This window comes from Mobula hypostoma, chromosome 13 (genome assembly GCF_963921235.1).
Source record: "Mobula hypostoma chromosome 13, sMobHyp1.1, whole genome shotgun sequence".
Classification (NCBI taxonomy): Eukaryota; Metazoa; Chordata; class Chondrichthyes; order Myliobatiformes; family Myliobatidae; genus Mobula; species Mobula hypostoma.
In genome coordinates this window covers 4996562-5012193 of record NC_086109.1, presented here as the reverse complement: position 1 = coordinate 5012193, position 15632 = coordinate 4996562, and the positions used below count along the sequence as shown (strand labels likewise).

At 45.4% G+C, this 15632-nt stretch overlaps 1 protein-coding gene across 1 annotated transcript in view; it reads right to left on the bottom strand.

Annotated features, from left to right (window-relative positions):
- Positions 1 to 9606: 9606 nt before the first annotated feature.
- The window catches only part of LOC134355881 (specifically androgen-regulated gene protein-like), a 38496-nt gene continuing 32470 nt past the window's right edge, over positions 9607 to 15632 (bottom strand). Inside the window, exon 4 of the mRNA XM_063066407.1 lies at positions 9607 to 11999. Within this exon, the coding sequence (XP_062922477.1) occupies positions 10750 to 11999 (1250 nt within the window). The 3' untranslated portion in view covers positions 9607 to 10749. The remainder of the gene's footprint in view (positions 12000 to 15632) is intronic.

Genomic DNA, 15632 nt, shown 5'->3' with positions numbered 1-15632 from the left:
TTAAGATTGTTTGATTGTATAATGTTATTTCCAGCACACAAGTGTGAAGGAGAACAAAATAATTGTTACTCTCAATCCCATGCAGCGCAAACAAAAAACACAAAAAAATTTTGATAAATATATATATTTATATACATAAGATAGTTTATATACATTGGTACATACAGCCTGGTATGGAAACACCAATGCCCTTGTATGGGAAATGGCCCAATCCATCATTGATAAAACCCTTCCAACCATTGAGCATGTCTACAGAGAGTGCTGTCTCAGGAAAGCAACATCCATCATCAGGGATCCCCACTACCCAGGACATGCTCTCTTCTTGTTGCTGCCATCAGGAAGAAGGTACAGGAGCCTCAGGACCCACATCACAGACTCAGGAACAGTTATTACCCTTCAACCATCAGGCTCCTGAACCAAAGGGGATAACTTCACTCAACTTCACTTGCCCTATCACTGACATGTTCCCACAACCTATGGACTCACTTCCAAGGACTCTTCATCTCATGTTCTTGATACTTATTGCTAGTTTACCTATTATTATTATTATTATTTCTTCTTTTTTCATCTGCACAGTTTGTTGTCTTCTGCACTCTGCTTAAGTGCCCATGTTGTTGGTCTTTCATTGATTCTGTTATGGTTATTATTCGTAGATTTATTGACTATACCCACAAGAAAATGAATCTCAGGGTTGCATATGATAACATATAGGCACTTTGATAATAAATTTTCTTTGAAGTTTGTATGTCCATAAAGTGATGCTCGGCTTTTGTCATGCAAAAAGTGACTGACAGGAAATGATAAAGTAATGGTGTTTAGGTGGGTGGAGGTGATTTACTTTGTGGAAGGTAATTGTTTTGGAGCCTGGTAGTCGTGGCATGGATGCTACGTAGCCTCCTCCCTGATGAAAGTGGGACAAACAGTCCACGACCATAGTAGTTGGTGTCAAAAATGTAGCGACACTCGCGGGCTGCCCCCGGCATGTCCTCAAACTCTGTTGGTTGTTGACGCAAGCTGGTGCATTTCACTGTATGCTTCGATTCTTGGTGTAGGCGTAATAAATAAAGCTAATTTTTATCAAATTCCTCACCCTTCCTCCAATGGGAGCAGATTCTCACCATCTTGACCCCCAACTTAGAAGTCACAGCTTGCTTTAGGAGCGGCTGGTGGGTTGGATGTGCCTCAGGACCCCTGGAACTGGCAAGTTCTCTTGTGTCCAGTGGGAAAAAGATGACATCCGCCCCAGTAACATCTATGTTCTCATCGGATTGACGGGTTAATGGTGGGATCCGAATTTCTCACACTCCAGTGGAACCAAACTTCAGAAGTTGTAGAACCCACTGCTGGAACTTGTCAGCAGAGAGCACTGATAAATTCCAATGTTCTGGTACTGAACACAGCAGACTAACAAGCTGCATAAGCATTGCTGTGAAACCTTTGACTTCGGTTCCAGTTCTGCTGCAGTTTGTTTTCCCCAAGGAGTAAGGCTGATCATCACCTCTACCCACTAACCCATCCCTCCACACCCCACTCCCACCATCACGGCTTTATCATTTCCTGTCAGTCACCTTATGTACAGACACTCCTGTGCCCAGTATCACCTTATTGACATACAATCAATGTATATAAGCTACCTTATATACTTATATTAAATGTAACACACAAAATGCTGGAGGAAATCAGCAGGTGAGGCAGCACCTGTGGAAATGAAGAAACAGTCAATGTTTTGAGCCGTGACACTTCTTCAAGACTGGAAAGGAAGAGAGAAGACACCAGAATCATTATGTATTTATATTTATGTAATAATTATGTATTGTATTTACTTTTTTTATTATTGTGTGTTTTTTTGTGCTGCATCATATCTGGAGTAACAATTATTTCTTTGCTTTACACTGGTGTGGTGAAAATGACATTAAACAATCTTGAATCATGCTCTTGAGAGATACAGGCTGGATGTCTGGGAAAACTGGAGATGAGATCTAAACATATCTGCATCTACTGAGCCTGGTGGCAGAACATTGCTACTGTGTGAGTCAGGATGCATCTCACACCTGGATCTCAGCTTCACACCTGGATCACAGCTTCACACAGGTGAACACTGGTTAACTCATTCATCAGAATCATTGCTAACCCTCGGAACAGAATAGGTGGAGGGAAGGCTTGAGTTATTGCAAGAGATAAAGATTAGCTTTCTCTGTCACATATCCATCAGAAAACGTACTTGTACATTGGGTAATGGGGTGGAGATACACCTCTACAAAGGATGTGCAAGGTGTTCCTTCCCTCTGCTAGACTACGGGTCACTCTTGACCAACGTGCATTATATAATTAGCTCCTGATCAGGGTCATATGAAGCCATGGGAGCAGCTGGTGGGTACCACAAGTCCTGGTTGTGACCGCTGAGGCCAGGCAGGCAATCTCAGAAGGGTGTTGATAAAGGCTGGAGTCACTCGTCTTGTAGAAACACTGCCCAGTAGGAAGTTGCAAACTAATTCTGTAGGAAATTTTGCCAAGAACAACCATGGTTAAGGAAAGAGCACGATCGCCCATGCCATACAACATGGCACATAACGAGCAAACAAACCGAAGTGAAATGTGTCAAGTCACTGACCAACACAGTGCAAGGATGTTGGGGGCAGCCCACAAGTCTCACCACACTTTTGGTGCCAACGTAGCATGCTCACAACTCACTAACCCCAGCCAGTGGGTCTTTGGACTGTGGGAAGAATAGCAACACAGTCACAGGGGGGAGCATGCAAACTCCTCACAGACAGCAGCAGGAATCGAACCGCCGTCATAGGTCACTGACGCTGTACAGCGTTACTCTAGCCACTACGCTACCACGCTACAAGAAGGTACAGAGGTAAAGGCTTCCGTTATTTTACTTAGATTGAATTTTCCATTAGTACTTCAGTTAGAAAGAAATCAGTTAGTAATCTATTTGAGGCTTTTAAAATGCATCAGATTATCAGTAAAACTTATCAAGCACACCCCCAGAGGGATTTTCTCATCGCAGAGCTCCCTCCCTCCACCTGACAGAATGCCCGTTGTGTACGGGGCACAGATGCACCAGAACAGGTGGCTATTCAGCCGAAGAACGAACAACGTCCGGAACCAATCAGCCCAGAGAGAGTTTCCCAGCCCACACAAACGAGATAACCCCTTCCCCCCGTTCCTCCCAGTGACGAGCACGTTGACAACCCGAGCGCCAGTTGCCTATAGATTTAAAATGTGAGCAGAAGTCTTGCCTTGGATGGGAAATGAGATGGCGCCAGGTTAGTTACTGCCTTATTGTTCACAGATGGCAGCTCCATTCTTGTTTAATGCCAACAGGCAGTATTTACATTACTCATAACCAAACACACAAGGAAACACTGAGAGGGTAAATCGAATTTGAAAAAAGGTTCTCACACCTTCAACACCAGTGGGGAAGAAAAGAAAATAGGCAATTTAACTTTAAATGATAATGAGGAACAGGTTCAAAAGTTCAAAGTAAATTTGAAATTTGAATTGCTTTTTCCACTAAATTTGGGTGGGATTACAACCAGAGGTCCTGGGTTAAAGGTGAAGGGTGAGAAGTTTAAGGGCAACATGAGGGGAAACTTTATCAGTCAGGAGGTTGTGAGAGTGTGGAATGAGCTGCCAGAACAAGTGGTGCACGGGAGCTTCATTTCAATGTATATGGTCCTGGTGCAGGTCGATGGGAGTAGGCAGTTTAAATGGTTTTGGCATGGACTAGATGGGCCGAAGGGCCTGTTTATGTGCTGTACTTCTCTATGACTCTGTGTTTATTTATTATCAAAGTGCATATATCTCAGCATACACGACTCAGAGATTGGGCATCAGAAAGACCATCAGAAAGACACTAGGGAGCCTGGGACCAGACTGATGTGTTGAAGAATTGGAGCGGAGGTTTTCAGAGCGGAGGCTCTCAATATCCTCCCTTTTATTGTGTATTTGTTGAACATCCACACACTTGTGGATTATAGCCTATCTCTGATCCTCTGTCTGACTGAACAGACCCATGTCCTCTAGTCTGAATCATTCCTTCTCACTCTCTGCCACATCATTAACGCTTGTGTCATCATCATATGAAAATTCTATCACACCCCAACATTAAAATCACAAGGAACAAGAAGCGTGTGAAATCTCTAATGGTGACCCTGGAATGTATCACGTTTTGTGCAGGTTTGCGTCACAGCAGTTTGTTGGTCTAGGGGTATGATTCTTGCTTTGGGACGCAAGAGGTACAGGGTTCAAATTCCAGAGCAGACCTCCTTTTACTGTGAGTGGATTTGGGCCCCTTACCTGAGAAAGGATGTGTCAGCATTGGAGAGAGCTCAGTGAGATTGACAACAGGGCTCCGAACCTCCGGTCCATGGACTTTTTGTGTAATGATATTGGTCGATGGCCTAGAAAAGGTTGGGAACCCCTGGTAAACAAGATTGATGCCTGGAATGAAAGACTGAGCACACGAGTTGCATTTGAAGGCTCGGGGTCAGTAGTCACTGCAGAACAAAGTGGGATCTCATTGAAACCTATCAAATATTGAAAAGCCTGGATAGAGAGCATATTTCCGATGGCGAGGGAATCTATGTCCAGAAGGCACAGCCTCAGAATAGAAGGACTTCCCCTTAAAACGGAGATGAGAACCAGAGGGTGGTGAATCTGTGGAATTCATTGCCACAGACGGCTGCAGAGGCTGCCATTGGGTATATTTAGGGTGGAGGCCAATAAGTTCTTGAGAAGTAAGGACATCAAAGATTACAGGGAGTAGGCAGGAGAATGGGGTTGAGAGAGATAATAAATCAGCCATGATCAAATAGTGGAGCAGACTCGATGGGCTGAATGGCCTAATTCTGCTCCTGTGTCTTACAGTCACAGAGCTCTTACAGGCATTTCAACTTTCCAACCAAGCTTTACCCAAGAGAATGTTGGCTTAACTTTAGGATCTCTGCTGAGATATTGTATAAACAAAACTCACATGATATTAGTTTACCTAAAAATAAATACACTGCTTGCACTGTTTCACTCTGAAAAACTCTCAATCTCCCAATGTCGGGGGATACTCCTGCTCCATTTCCAAAAGGTACAGCTTTGGGTGACAGGGTGGAGAGACATCTCCACCATGAGACGGGGTAGTAGAGGTGTAATTTGTCCATCTGTGCTGATCACCCCATCCTTGACTAAGCTGTTCCACCGTGAGCACGATCTGAGTCAACATGATGCTTTCAGATCAGGTCATACATAGCACATATCTCCGCCACACCACTCAGGTGTGTTTCTGGGGTACTAGCGACCCTTGTGCCTGTTCTATGTACTTGACAACGCAAACACGAGGAAATCTGCAGATGCTGGAAATTCAAGCAACACACATCAAAGTTGCTGGTGAACGCAGCAGGCCAGGCAGCATCTATTGGAAGAGGTACAGTCGACGTTTCGGGTTGACAAAGGGTCTCGGCCTGAAACGTCGACTGTACCTCTTCCAATAGATGCTGCCTGGCCTGCTGCGTTCACCAGCATTTTGTGTGTGTTGCTATGTACTTGACATATGATTTTTTTTTGTGTTCTATCGCTGAGCAACAATGAACCATCTGATTGGCCTATCAGAGTTCTCTTTGGGAACTAGATGACTTGATCAGTAGTTCTTATCTGGCTATTGTTTACGATTGCACTTAGTTAAAAAAAAAGAGAGGTGCAAGGCACTCTTTCCCCCACTAGCCTGCAGGTCACCTTGGGTAACATGTAGCACCTGCTTGGCAGACAATCTCTGAAGGGTATTGATAATGGTTGGGGTCACCCATCTTGTAAAGACATTGCCCAGAAGGTGGCAATGGCAAACCACTTCTGTAGAAAAATTTCCCAAGAACAATCATGATCATGGAAAGACTTTGATCACCCATGTCATACAACATGGCACGTAATGATGATGACAGTTTGGCAGTGAGGTTCCCCTTGGGGGGCACCAACTCAGCTAACGTGGGGGCTTGGAGCAGAAGTGTAAAACCCCAGCAACTTGGTCATCACACCTCACTGGATAAATACTCAGACCAACGCGCACACACACAAAATGCTGGGGGAGCTCTGCAGGCCAGTCAGCGTCCATGGAAATGAACAAACAGTCAATGTTTTGGGCTGAGACTCTTTTTCAGGACTGGAAAGGAAGGGGGAAGACGCCAGAATAAAAAGGTGGGGGGGGCGGAGCAGAAGAAGGAGATGGGTGAAGCCAAGTGGTTTAGAAAGGTAAAGGGCTAGAGATGAAGGAATCTGAGAGTGGACCACAGGAGAGAGGGAAGGAGGAGGGGCACCAGGGGGAGGCGATAGGTAGGTGAGAAAAGGCACACTCTGCAAGGGCATTTTTGAGCATTGAGGTGTTTGTGAGATAATGTAGAAATGCAACCATTCTGAAGCATTGACAGGGAATATGGCAAATTTTGCGCTGCACTGATAAGCAAGGGAGCGGAAGAAGGAGATGGGTGAGGCCACGTGGCTGAGAAAGGTAAAGGGCTGGAGATGAAGGAATCTGAGAGGAGAGGAGAGTGGACTGTAGGAGAAAGGGAAAGGGGAGGGGCACTGGAGTGAGGTGGTAGGCAGCTGAGAAGATGTAAGGGGCCAGAGTGGGGATTAGGAGAAGATGGGAGTGGAAGGAACAATTTGTTTTAGTGGAAGGAGAATATATATTCATGTCATCAGATTGGAGGCTACACAGAAGAAATATTAAGTAATGCTCCTCCACCCTGAGGGTGGACTCATTGTGAACGGGTTGGAACGGGAAAGGGAATGAGAATTAAAATGTTGGGCCAGCAGGACATTCCGCTTTTGGGAGACGAAGCAGAAATGGTCGTCATGCCATCAGGTTGGAGGCTACCCAGGCAGAATAGTTTCCACACCATCAGACTGATACCGGTCAGCCTTCATACTGAATATTTTATTCAGCAACTGCTCCTGGCAAGCAAGAGCAAAAGCTATTATCCTCAAGAAAATGGCAGGGAGCCGCCTTCTCGAACTGAATCCTTCTGGTGAAGGTGCTCCCACAGTGAACGGGGTGTTGTTCTAGGATCCAGACCCAAGGACAGCTTGAAGGGGAAATCAATTTGTGACAGTGATCTCCATGCTCACGATGGGGGTCTGGGGTCTGGGAGTGCAGTCAGGATGGTCCAGGTAAAATAAGATACGCTTGATTTGTCACGTGTATGTCAAAGAACACAGTGAAATGCGCCATTTGCGTCAATGACCAACAACAGTCTGATGATGTGCTGGGGGCCAACAACAAGTGTGACCAACACAGCATGCCCACCACCTCCCAACCCTATACCATAGGTCTTTTGAATGTGGGAGGAAACCAGAGCACCCTGAGGAAACCCACGCTGTCATGGGGAGAACATACAAACTTCTTACAGGCAGAGGTGGCAATTGAACTCTGATTGCTGACACCGTAAAGCGTTACGCTAACTGCTAGACTACTGAACGGATCCTGACCCGGAACTGGGCTGTACCCTCCAAATATCCAGACCTGCCTCTCTGTTTTTTTTTGCACTACCTTAGTTTCCATTTTTCTATTTTCTATTTATGATTTATAATTTAAATTTTTAATATTTACTATTGATTTGTAATCCAGGGAGTGGGAAGCGCAGAATCAAATATCGCTGTAATGATTGTACATTCTAGCATCAATTGTTTGGCGACAATAAAGTATAAAATATACAGAGTACTACAGTGCCACTCCGTGCAAGTGTAACTAGTACACATAGCAGCCACTATGTGCGCGTGTCGGAGGGTTGGGAGGTCATTCGAGTGGCTGCAAAGTCCTGAATGATATTGAGAGTGAGAGATATCCGGGCAGGTGTAGAGCATGCCCTCTCGCTCCCAAAGTGCCTCGTGGGCCAGTTACTCGCTGCCCCAGGATACCCAGCTTCTGACCTACTTTTCAATAATATTTACGAACCCTTCCCCCAACACAAATTTTTACTGCTGAAGTTTCAGCCAGCTCTTCCTCACACAGCCAGCTGAGAACTTCCCTCACCAGCCTCTGCTGTTCATGCACTCTCCAGAAAGAAGCCAGCTGCAGGGACAGACGTGTGAGTGCTGAAACACGGTCGGGTGGTACCAGCCGGTTCTGGCTGTCGAACAGGTAGTTCAGCTTTCAGAGTTCCCCCTGCTCAGGCAGTGTGCAGTCAGCTTGGTTAAATATTCACTCGGGCCTCAAAACACCATGTAGTGCCCAGAGAAAACAGCATTACACCAATGTACAACTATTAAGAACAGAAACCAGAACAAGGAATAAAAAGGGAAAGTAAACAGAAGATATTCTGCAGACGTTGGAAGTTAAAAGTAACACACGCAAACTGCTGGAGGAACTTAGCAGGTCAGGCAGCATCTATGGGGGGGAATAACTAGTCTACGTTTTGGGCTGAGACTCTTCATCAGGACTGGAAAGGAAGGGCAGAAGCCAGAATAAGTTGGGGGAGGAGGAGTACAAGGTGACGGGTGAGACTAGGTGAGAGGGAAGGCTGGTGGGTGGATGTGGGGGTGGGGAGTGTGAAGTGAGATGCTGCGAGGCGAGAGGTGGAGGAGGGCTGGAAAAGGTTGTATCTAGTCGGAGAGGAGAGTGGACCATGTGAAATAGGGAGCGAGGAGGGGCAAAGAGCGGTGGTGGGTGGGTGAAGAGAGAAGGTCAGAGGGGAGCCAGAATGGGAAATGGAAAAGAGAGAACGGGGAGGGGTTACTGGAAGTTTGAGAAACCAGCGTTCATGCCATCAGGTTGGAGGCTATCCAGACAGAATACGAGGTGTTGCTCCTCCAACCTGAGTGTAGCCTCATTGTGGCATTATATATGTAATTTATGTATTTTTGTTTATTTAAATAATTACAGGTTATATGCAAACATACGTTAATTCCTTATGTCATCACACTACCACGTTATATGGGCATGCCACACTTAAAGTAAACTTTAAGTCCTGACGAAGGGTTCTGGCCTGAAACGTTGACTGATCATTTCCACGGATGCTGCCCGACCTGCTGAGTTCCTCCAACGTGTTGAAAGTGTTAAAGTAAACTCCCATGAGCTTCTTTGAATTAATTTACTGCTTTGAAGTTACAACACTTAACAGTATCCAGTTCAGATGAAGGGTCATGACTTTATCTGTAGAAGCTTTTGTATGACGCATGGCTCCAGGGTTGAATACCTAATGGACTATTTTTTCCCCCACTTCTTCCTGCTTAGTAGGGAGTTCTTTTTCTCTTTTTTTTCATCACCGAAATTTTTTTCAATCTTTATAATAATGTTTTTTTTCTTGAGATATTGTAAGTGTTGTTTACTTCGATGTACTCTTGTAAATTTTGGATAATAATAGTAAAAAGATTTGAAAATAAAAGAGAAAGAAAAAGGGTCTTGACATGAAATGTTGACTGCTGAGTTCCTCGGATAGAGAGTGTGTATCTGTGTGTGTGTGTTAGTTAGTTACTCTGGATTCCAGAGTTTGCAGTCACTCGTCTCAATAAAAAGAGAAGTAACTAGACCTTCCCTGGCAGTCAGGTTCAGACAACAGGCGAGGGAATCTGAAGAAATTACAGCAGACACTCCATTCACTCTGCTTCTAATGTTTATACAATTTAACTGCCAATCATACTAGAGGAAAAAGTTTATTAGAAATATAAACATGGTCCAAATCAATCCACAGTTTTAAATATACTCAAGATCAACACAAGCTCCAAACAGTTTTGTGACCAAACCAGAGGGTTAGGTAACAATTTTTTTTTGTTCTTAACCTTGCCATTTCTTTAGCATTCTTACCTGATTTTTTTTACGAGGCAGAGTTGCTAGCTAGCTGCTCAACTCAGCACGGGCGGAAGAAAGAAGCCGGCCGGATTCGAACCCGGAACCACACGCCTCCAAGGGCAGTGCAGGTGCCACGGCACCACCGGCCGGCTACTACCCAACATTTGCAGTGGGATCAGTTCTCAGTACAATCGCCAGGATAGTGTAAATGTTTATAAAACGGTCAACAACTAGAATTAGAGCCAATGCTTAAATAGGTTTGCTGTGGTATGGATTTAAATATAAAACATTATAAACTAAAGCTGATAACATTACAATATGGGTTTAGCTTAAATTCCTTTACAAGATAACAATGTGTACAAACAGCTGTTTAATTCCGTGTATTAGTTACATATTTTAAGTATAATTAAAGTAGTATTTTTGATAACTAAAATCCTGTGACATGGTCTTACACCTGAAAGATTTAGGTTTCTTTCCCCTCCTTCGCTGCCTAACGTGCTTTAGTACTTTTAGAATTTTTGTTACTGTTTTACGAGTGTTCCTTTTGCAGGTTCAGACAGAAGACGTGACAAGAGGACAAACTCTCTCCCAGTAACAGCACGATGAGGGACGTCCAGGCAGTGACTGACCACCCGCAGCTTCCAGGTGCACTGGTGGGGCATCGGGAATGTGGCCACCCACACAAAGGCTAATTCAGCAAGTCATGTACCAAGAAGGCACTCCAGCAGCAGAGTATTAAATTAAATCCAAGGCAATTGAGCTGACATTTCACATCAGCATCATAAAACAACGGCCTTTCTACTGCCAATCCTAAACTGAAGGTCTCCCAATGTCCACTATGGCTTTCGCGGTGTGGCAATTAAACAAGTTATTCCCGGTTGCGTCTGGGCAACATTCCTCCATTGAAAATGTTGCCATAACAGTTGGTAGATACCATGAAGTCCATAAATACCTGGTACCAAGGCAGTGGGTTACTCTTTCAGAAGACCAAGTTTTCTCAAAGCATCTTTGTGGTCCTTGTTGGTGGGCCCTGGTGTGACCGCTTGCACGTTCAGTCCTTTGGGCGGAGATTTGGCCGAGATGTGGCGTATTCTTATTGGGAAAAATTTCCCAGACGGCTTCTCGGATGGCACTTTATCCAGAGGGGCTCCGTGCCTAGCAGACAGATCGGCCTCTGAGCAGATCGACATGGGCCTTGGTTTAGAGACTTTGTTCTGATCCGGAACACCGGCAGTGCCGGCGATGGAGCCACCCCGTGTCAGGTCAGGGTATGGGTTCACCTGGTTATCACTGGATGCACCAAACCGCTTCAGGCTGCTGGATTTGCTGGAGCCCAGTGGCCAGTGTGGTAAGCTGACATTTCTCACGTGGCCTTCATTTAAATTTGTGGATCTTTTGACACTGGGCAATGTTTTGCTGGTGCCAGCGCTCAGGGCAGTGTTGGATGGCGTCAGATGTTGGCTGGGCAGAATGTTCTCACTGGGGGCACTAAACCTCTTCAAGTAGTTTGATTTGGCATCTGGGAGCTGCCAGTGTAGCCTTTTCCCATTATCTTGGCCCTTGCTTGGTTTCTCAGCTGCCAGCCTCACGCCAGGACCCGCAGCGCTGGCAACTGGGTGGCTGGTATCAACACGCAGCCCTCTCGGAATGTGATACTTGCTCTGTGTCACATCTGTCTCGGGGTGACTGCCTTTCTCCCCGCTGCCCCCTGTGCCCAACTGACCATTGGCTGTTTTCGCGAAATCCGAATTGCTCCACTTCCAGCTGTCTCCCTCCGATAGCAACCCCAGTTTGGCCAAAGCCTCCATCCGGATCTGCTGTGCCTCACCCTCATTGACACCCTCCTTGGACGCCCCGTTGCTTCGCTGAGCATCTTTCGACCCTTTCAGAAGACCTGGAGGATGGAACCCAATATCACTTTTCTTGGGGAAGCTTTTCAGGATGATGTTGGGGGGAAGTTTCCCGGGTTTCGGAGCTGTCGGAGGGCCCAACTTCACCTTGTCATTCCTGGATTCCACCGACAGATGAACTGGTGTAGGGAGGGACCTTTGCCAAACTTCTTCAGTGCTGGACTCCAGGCCAATGCTGTCACCACTAGGCTGCGAGCTGTACTTGGGAAGAGAATTCAATCCAGAATTTGCATCTGCCGCCTGTGGGGACGGTGAGTTGCTGCTGTGCTCATGGAGCGGTGAAACTGCTCGTGGAAATTTTCCAGCAGCCTCTGTTCGGGAACAAACAAGATTGTTAGAAATGCTCCGATAATTACAGATTGTGAATTAAAACTCTACAAGTCTTAGTTTAACTATCATTCCACTGCACATGAATACAACCGACCGAAACAACGAAACAATTCAAAAGCACAAATCCTAATGTAACAGCTGAAAAGTAATTATTGTCACACCTCGTCTCACACTCATTGGCCACTGCATTAGGAACCTCCTGTACCTAATAAAGTGGCCACTGAGTGTATGTTTGTGGTCTTCTGCTGCTGTAGCCCATGCACATCAAGGTTCGATGTGTTATGCATTCAGAGATGCTCTTCTGCACACCACTGTTGTAATGCGTGGTTATTTGAGTTACTGTCAGCTTGAACCAGTGTGGCCATTCTCCTCGGACCTCTCTCACCAACAAAGTGCTTTCATCCACAGAACTGCAGCTCACTGGATTTTTTTTTTGTTTTTCACACCATTCTCTGTAAACTCTGGTGACTGTTGTGTGTGAGAATCCCAGGAGATCTGCTGTTTCTGAGATACTCAAACCACCCCATCTGGCACCAACAGTCATCATCACTTAGATCAAGTCACTCTCTTCCTCATTCTGATGTTTTGTCTGAGCAATAACTAAACCTCTCGGCCTTGCCTGCATGCTTTTCTGCATTGAGTTACTGCCGCACAATTGGTTGATTGGGTATTTGTATTAACAAGCAGGCATACGGACTTCCGGTGAGGCATGAGGCAAGATGACAGCACAGCACTGAGCGCTGACGTACAGTCCTCCTTTTGCACGTTCTTTAGGGCTCATAGACGGTCTTAATACAAGATCGAGTTGGAGAAAGATCTAACTAAAGACATGACCTCAAAAAAAGATGGAAATTCAACCAGGAAACAAGATACCAGCAGATGACACCAAGCTACCGATTCATCTGAGGAAATAGCTATGCTAATTAAGCAAACAATTGCAAAGGAGATGGAATCGCTGCAAGAAACGGTAGCCCGCATGCTAAAGGAGTCGCTGGAAAAGGCTCTCGACCCCATACAGAAGCATATGGCAGAGAGTGGCAACATTCTCCGGTCGTTAAAGGAGCAAGCGGACATTCATGTGAAAAAATTTAGCACGGTCTTCAACAAAATAGACAACATTCAGGTTTTCTTATGCAAGAATGAGAAAGTTACTAACTCCTGTCTCGCGGAGGTGTCTAAGAAGAAACTAAACGACTTGGAGGACGGATCCAGGAGAAACAATGTGCGGCTGGTCAACTTACCGACAGACACTGAGGGGACGACCCAAGAGGTTACCCTCCAGGAGATGCTGCCTAATTGGATTCCAGCACTACACTGGAGATCGATAGAGCACATAGGATCTTTTCCAACAACACCTCAAGACCGCGGACCGTGATTTTTAAGCTTCTACGGTACACCGACCGGCAGGCTATCCTGGATATGCAAGGAAAGCCAAACCTACTCTCCCGGATGGCACCCAGCTGCATTTCTTCGTCGACTACAGCCCCGGCACAATGCAGGAACGGCAGGGATACAAGGAGATCCGCGCTAAACTTCAACAGAAGGGGATCGACTCATTCCTCATATATCCAGCGATCTTGAAAGTTAATATCAAGGGCATGAAGATGTCATTTAACTTGGCAGAGGAAGCAAGAGAAGTTCTGAAATTATCGGTGCTGGGAGATATGGAAGAAGACCATGGGCAAAGTCCACACGCCCCTTGGGAGGAGATTGAACTGCATTAAGAGCTCAGACCAGCCTGAATGCGCAATCCAACAGGCACGGGCAAGTTAACATTCTAGGTGTGAAGTTTTCTGGTTATTCTTTCATCGGAAAGTCATTCGTTGCACCTTTGTATTTAGTTAATTAAAGGCCAATTTGTTTCTGACTATTGCAGGTCAGAGTTTTAAGGTAATGGCTCAGTTAACTTGCTAGTACAAAGATAACATGGTAAGGTGATGCCAAGTTATCGACGATGGATGCTAATGAGAGAGATAAGGGAGACAATGGAGAAATGTTTAAAATGTTAATGAGAGAGGAGAGAGAGTTAACGAAAAAGAAACACAATTCAGAATATTGACAGACCGGTTGCTTTGAACCTGAACTGTTTGAAGTTTGATGGACAGGCGATACCCCAGCAGGGGGATAAAAAGAACAGGTTCGCTAAGGCACGGGACACACCACGAGATCACGAGATAATGAGACCTTGGAAGAGCGGTGTGCCCCCACAAGTTGGTGAAAGTTTGGAGGTCCGGTTCACAGGAACCGACCATAGACTCACAGGGTGTAAAGGTACCATCGGCAGGAACCTGGTGTGTGTGTCCGCCCTTGCCTGGGTGCCGGGTTCACCGCGGAAGAACGGTCATATCCGGAACAGAGGGGTCACAGTCGATGACCACAGCGGGATAGAAGACATAAAAGGGTCCACCTGAAACCAACTGCGAAGAACATCAAAGGTCTGCCTGAATCAAATTTGCATCCCCCCCACCCTCTCTCTCTCTCTCTCTCTCTCTCTCCAACGGCACAACAGCGATTACTGCGAACTGTACTAAGCTGAACTGAACTCTGTGTCACTTAAAACTGATCATTTTACCCCTAGACTGCAATAGAGCTTGGTTTGATTCCTATTACCCTAGTTTTGTGTACATGTGTGTATTATCATTGCTAACCTGTTGCATTTATATCCTTACAATTAGAGTACTGTGTTACTTATTTCTCTAATAAAACTTTATTAGTTCCTAGTAATCCAGACTCCAACGAACGGTCCATTTCTGCTGGTTTGGCAACCCAGTTACGGGGTACGTAACACCGCCTAAATTTATACTTTCTATCTTTTACTTTCTAAGATGATATTCAATATACCCAAATGTCATTCTTCATCAAGAATGAAGCTGAAAAACAGCAGTTTGTTCTGATTCTGAATAACTTTAGTTGTACATGTTCACCTCGGGTTATGTCTCCAGTAGACTTGTTTTCGTTCCTGGTTGCCAGATAAGACGTCACTGGTGCCATCGCTAAGCGACGGTCTATTAAAGCAACAGTTTCTTGCAAGTGAGATGTCGGGGTCTTGATTATGTGGTATATTACATTTGAGATGGAAATGGTTTTAATTATATAGTCTGTCCAGGTTTTTTTTGCTTGTCTCTTTGATATGATTGTCTATGAGAACTGCTTTGCCTTTCTAATTTGTTGGTGCTGGGGCGGGGGGGGGGTTATTGTTTAGTGTCTGACATTGCTAAATGACACTCACAGATGTTACAAAGCTAAGGTTTGAATGGGAGGGGTAATGGGGGGGTGGGAAGGGAGTAACTCAGGGCTGCACCACCAACTTACAACAACAGATTCAGGGGAAGATGAGCAACACAGAGAAATTAGAAAATCTTACTATTGTATAAAATAGGAATGCTTTGTCTGTGTATGCACGACTATTCAGTTGGTTGGTGGAGGGGAGGGGAATGGGGGGGAGAGAGGTGGGGAGGGGGAATAGTGATGAAGGTTGGGTGGTGGTTGTCAAAATGTAATTGGCAGCTGGTTGTATTGAATGTAATTTGTTGGTGTTGCAATAAAAAATTAGTAATAAAAAAAACAAGCAGGCGTAGAGGTGTCCCTAATAAAGTGGCCACTCAGTGTGGTTT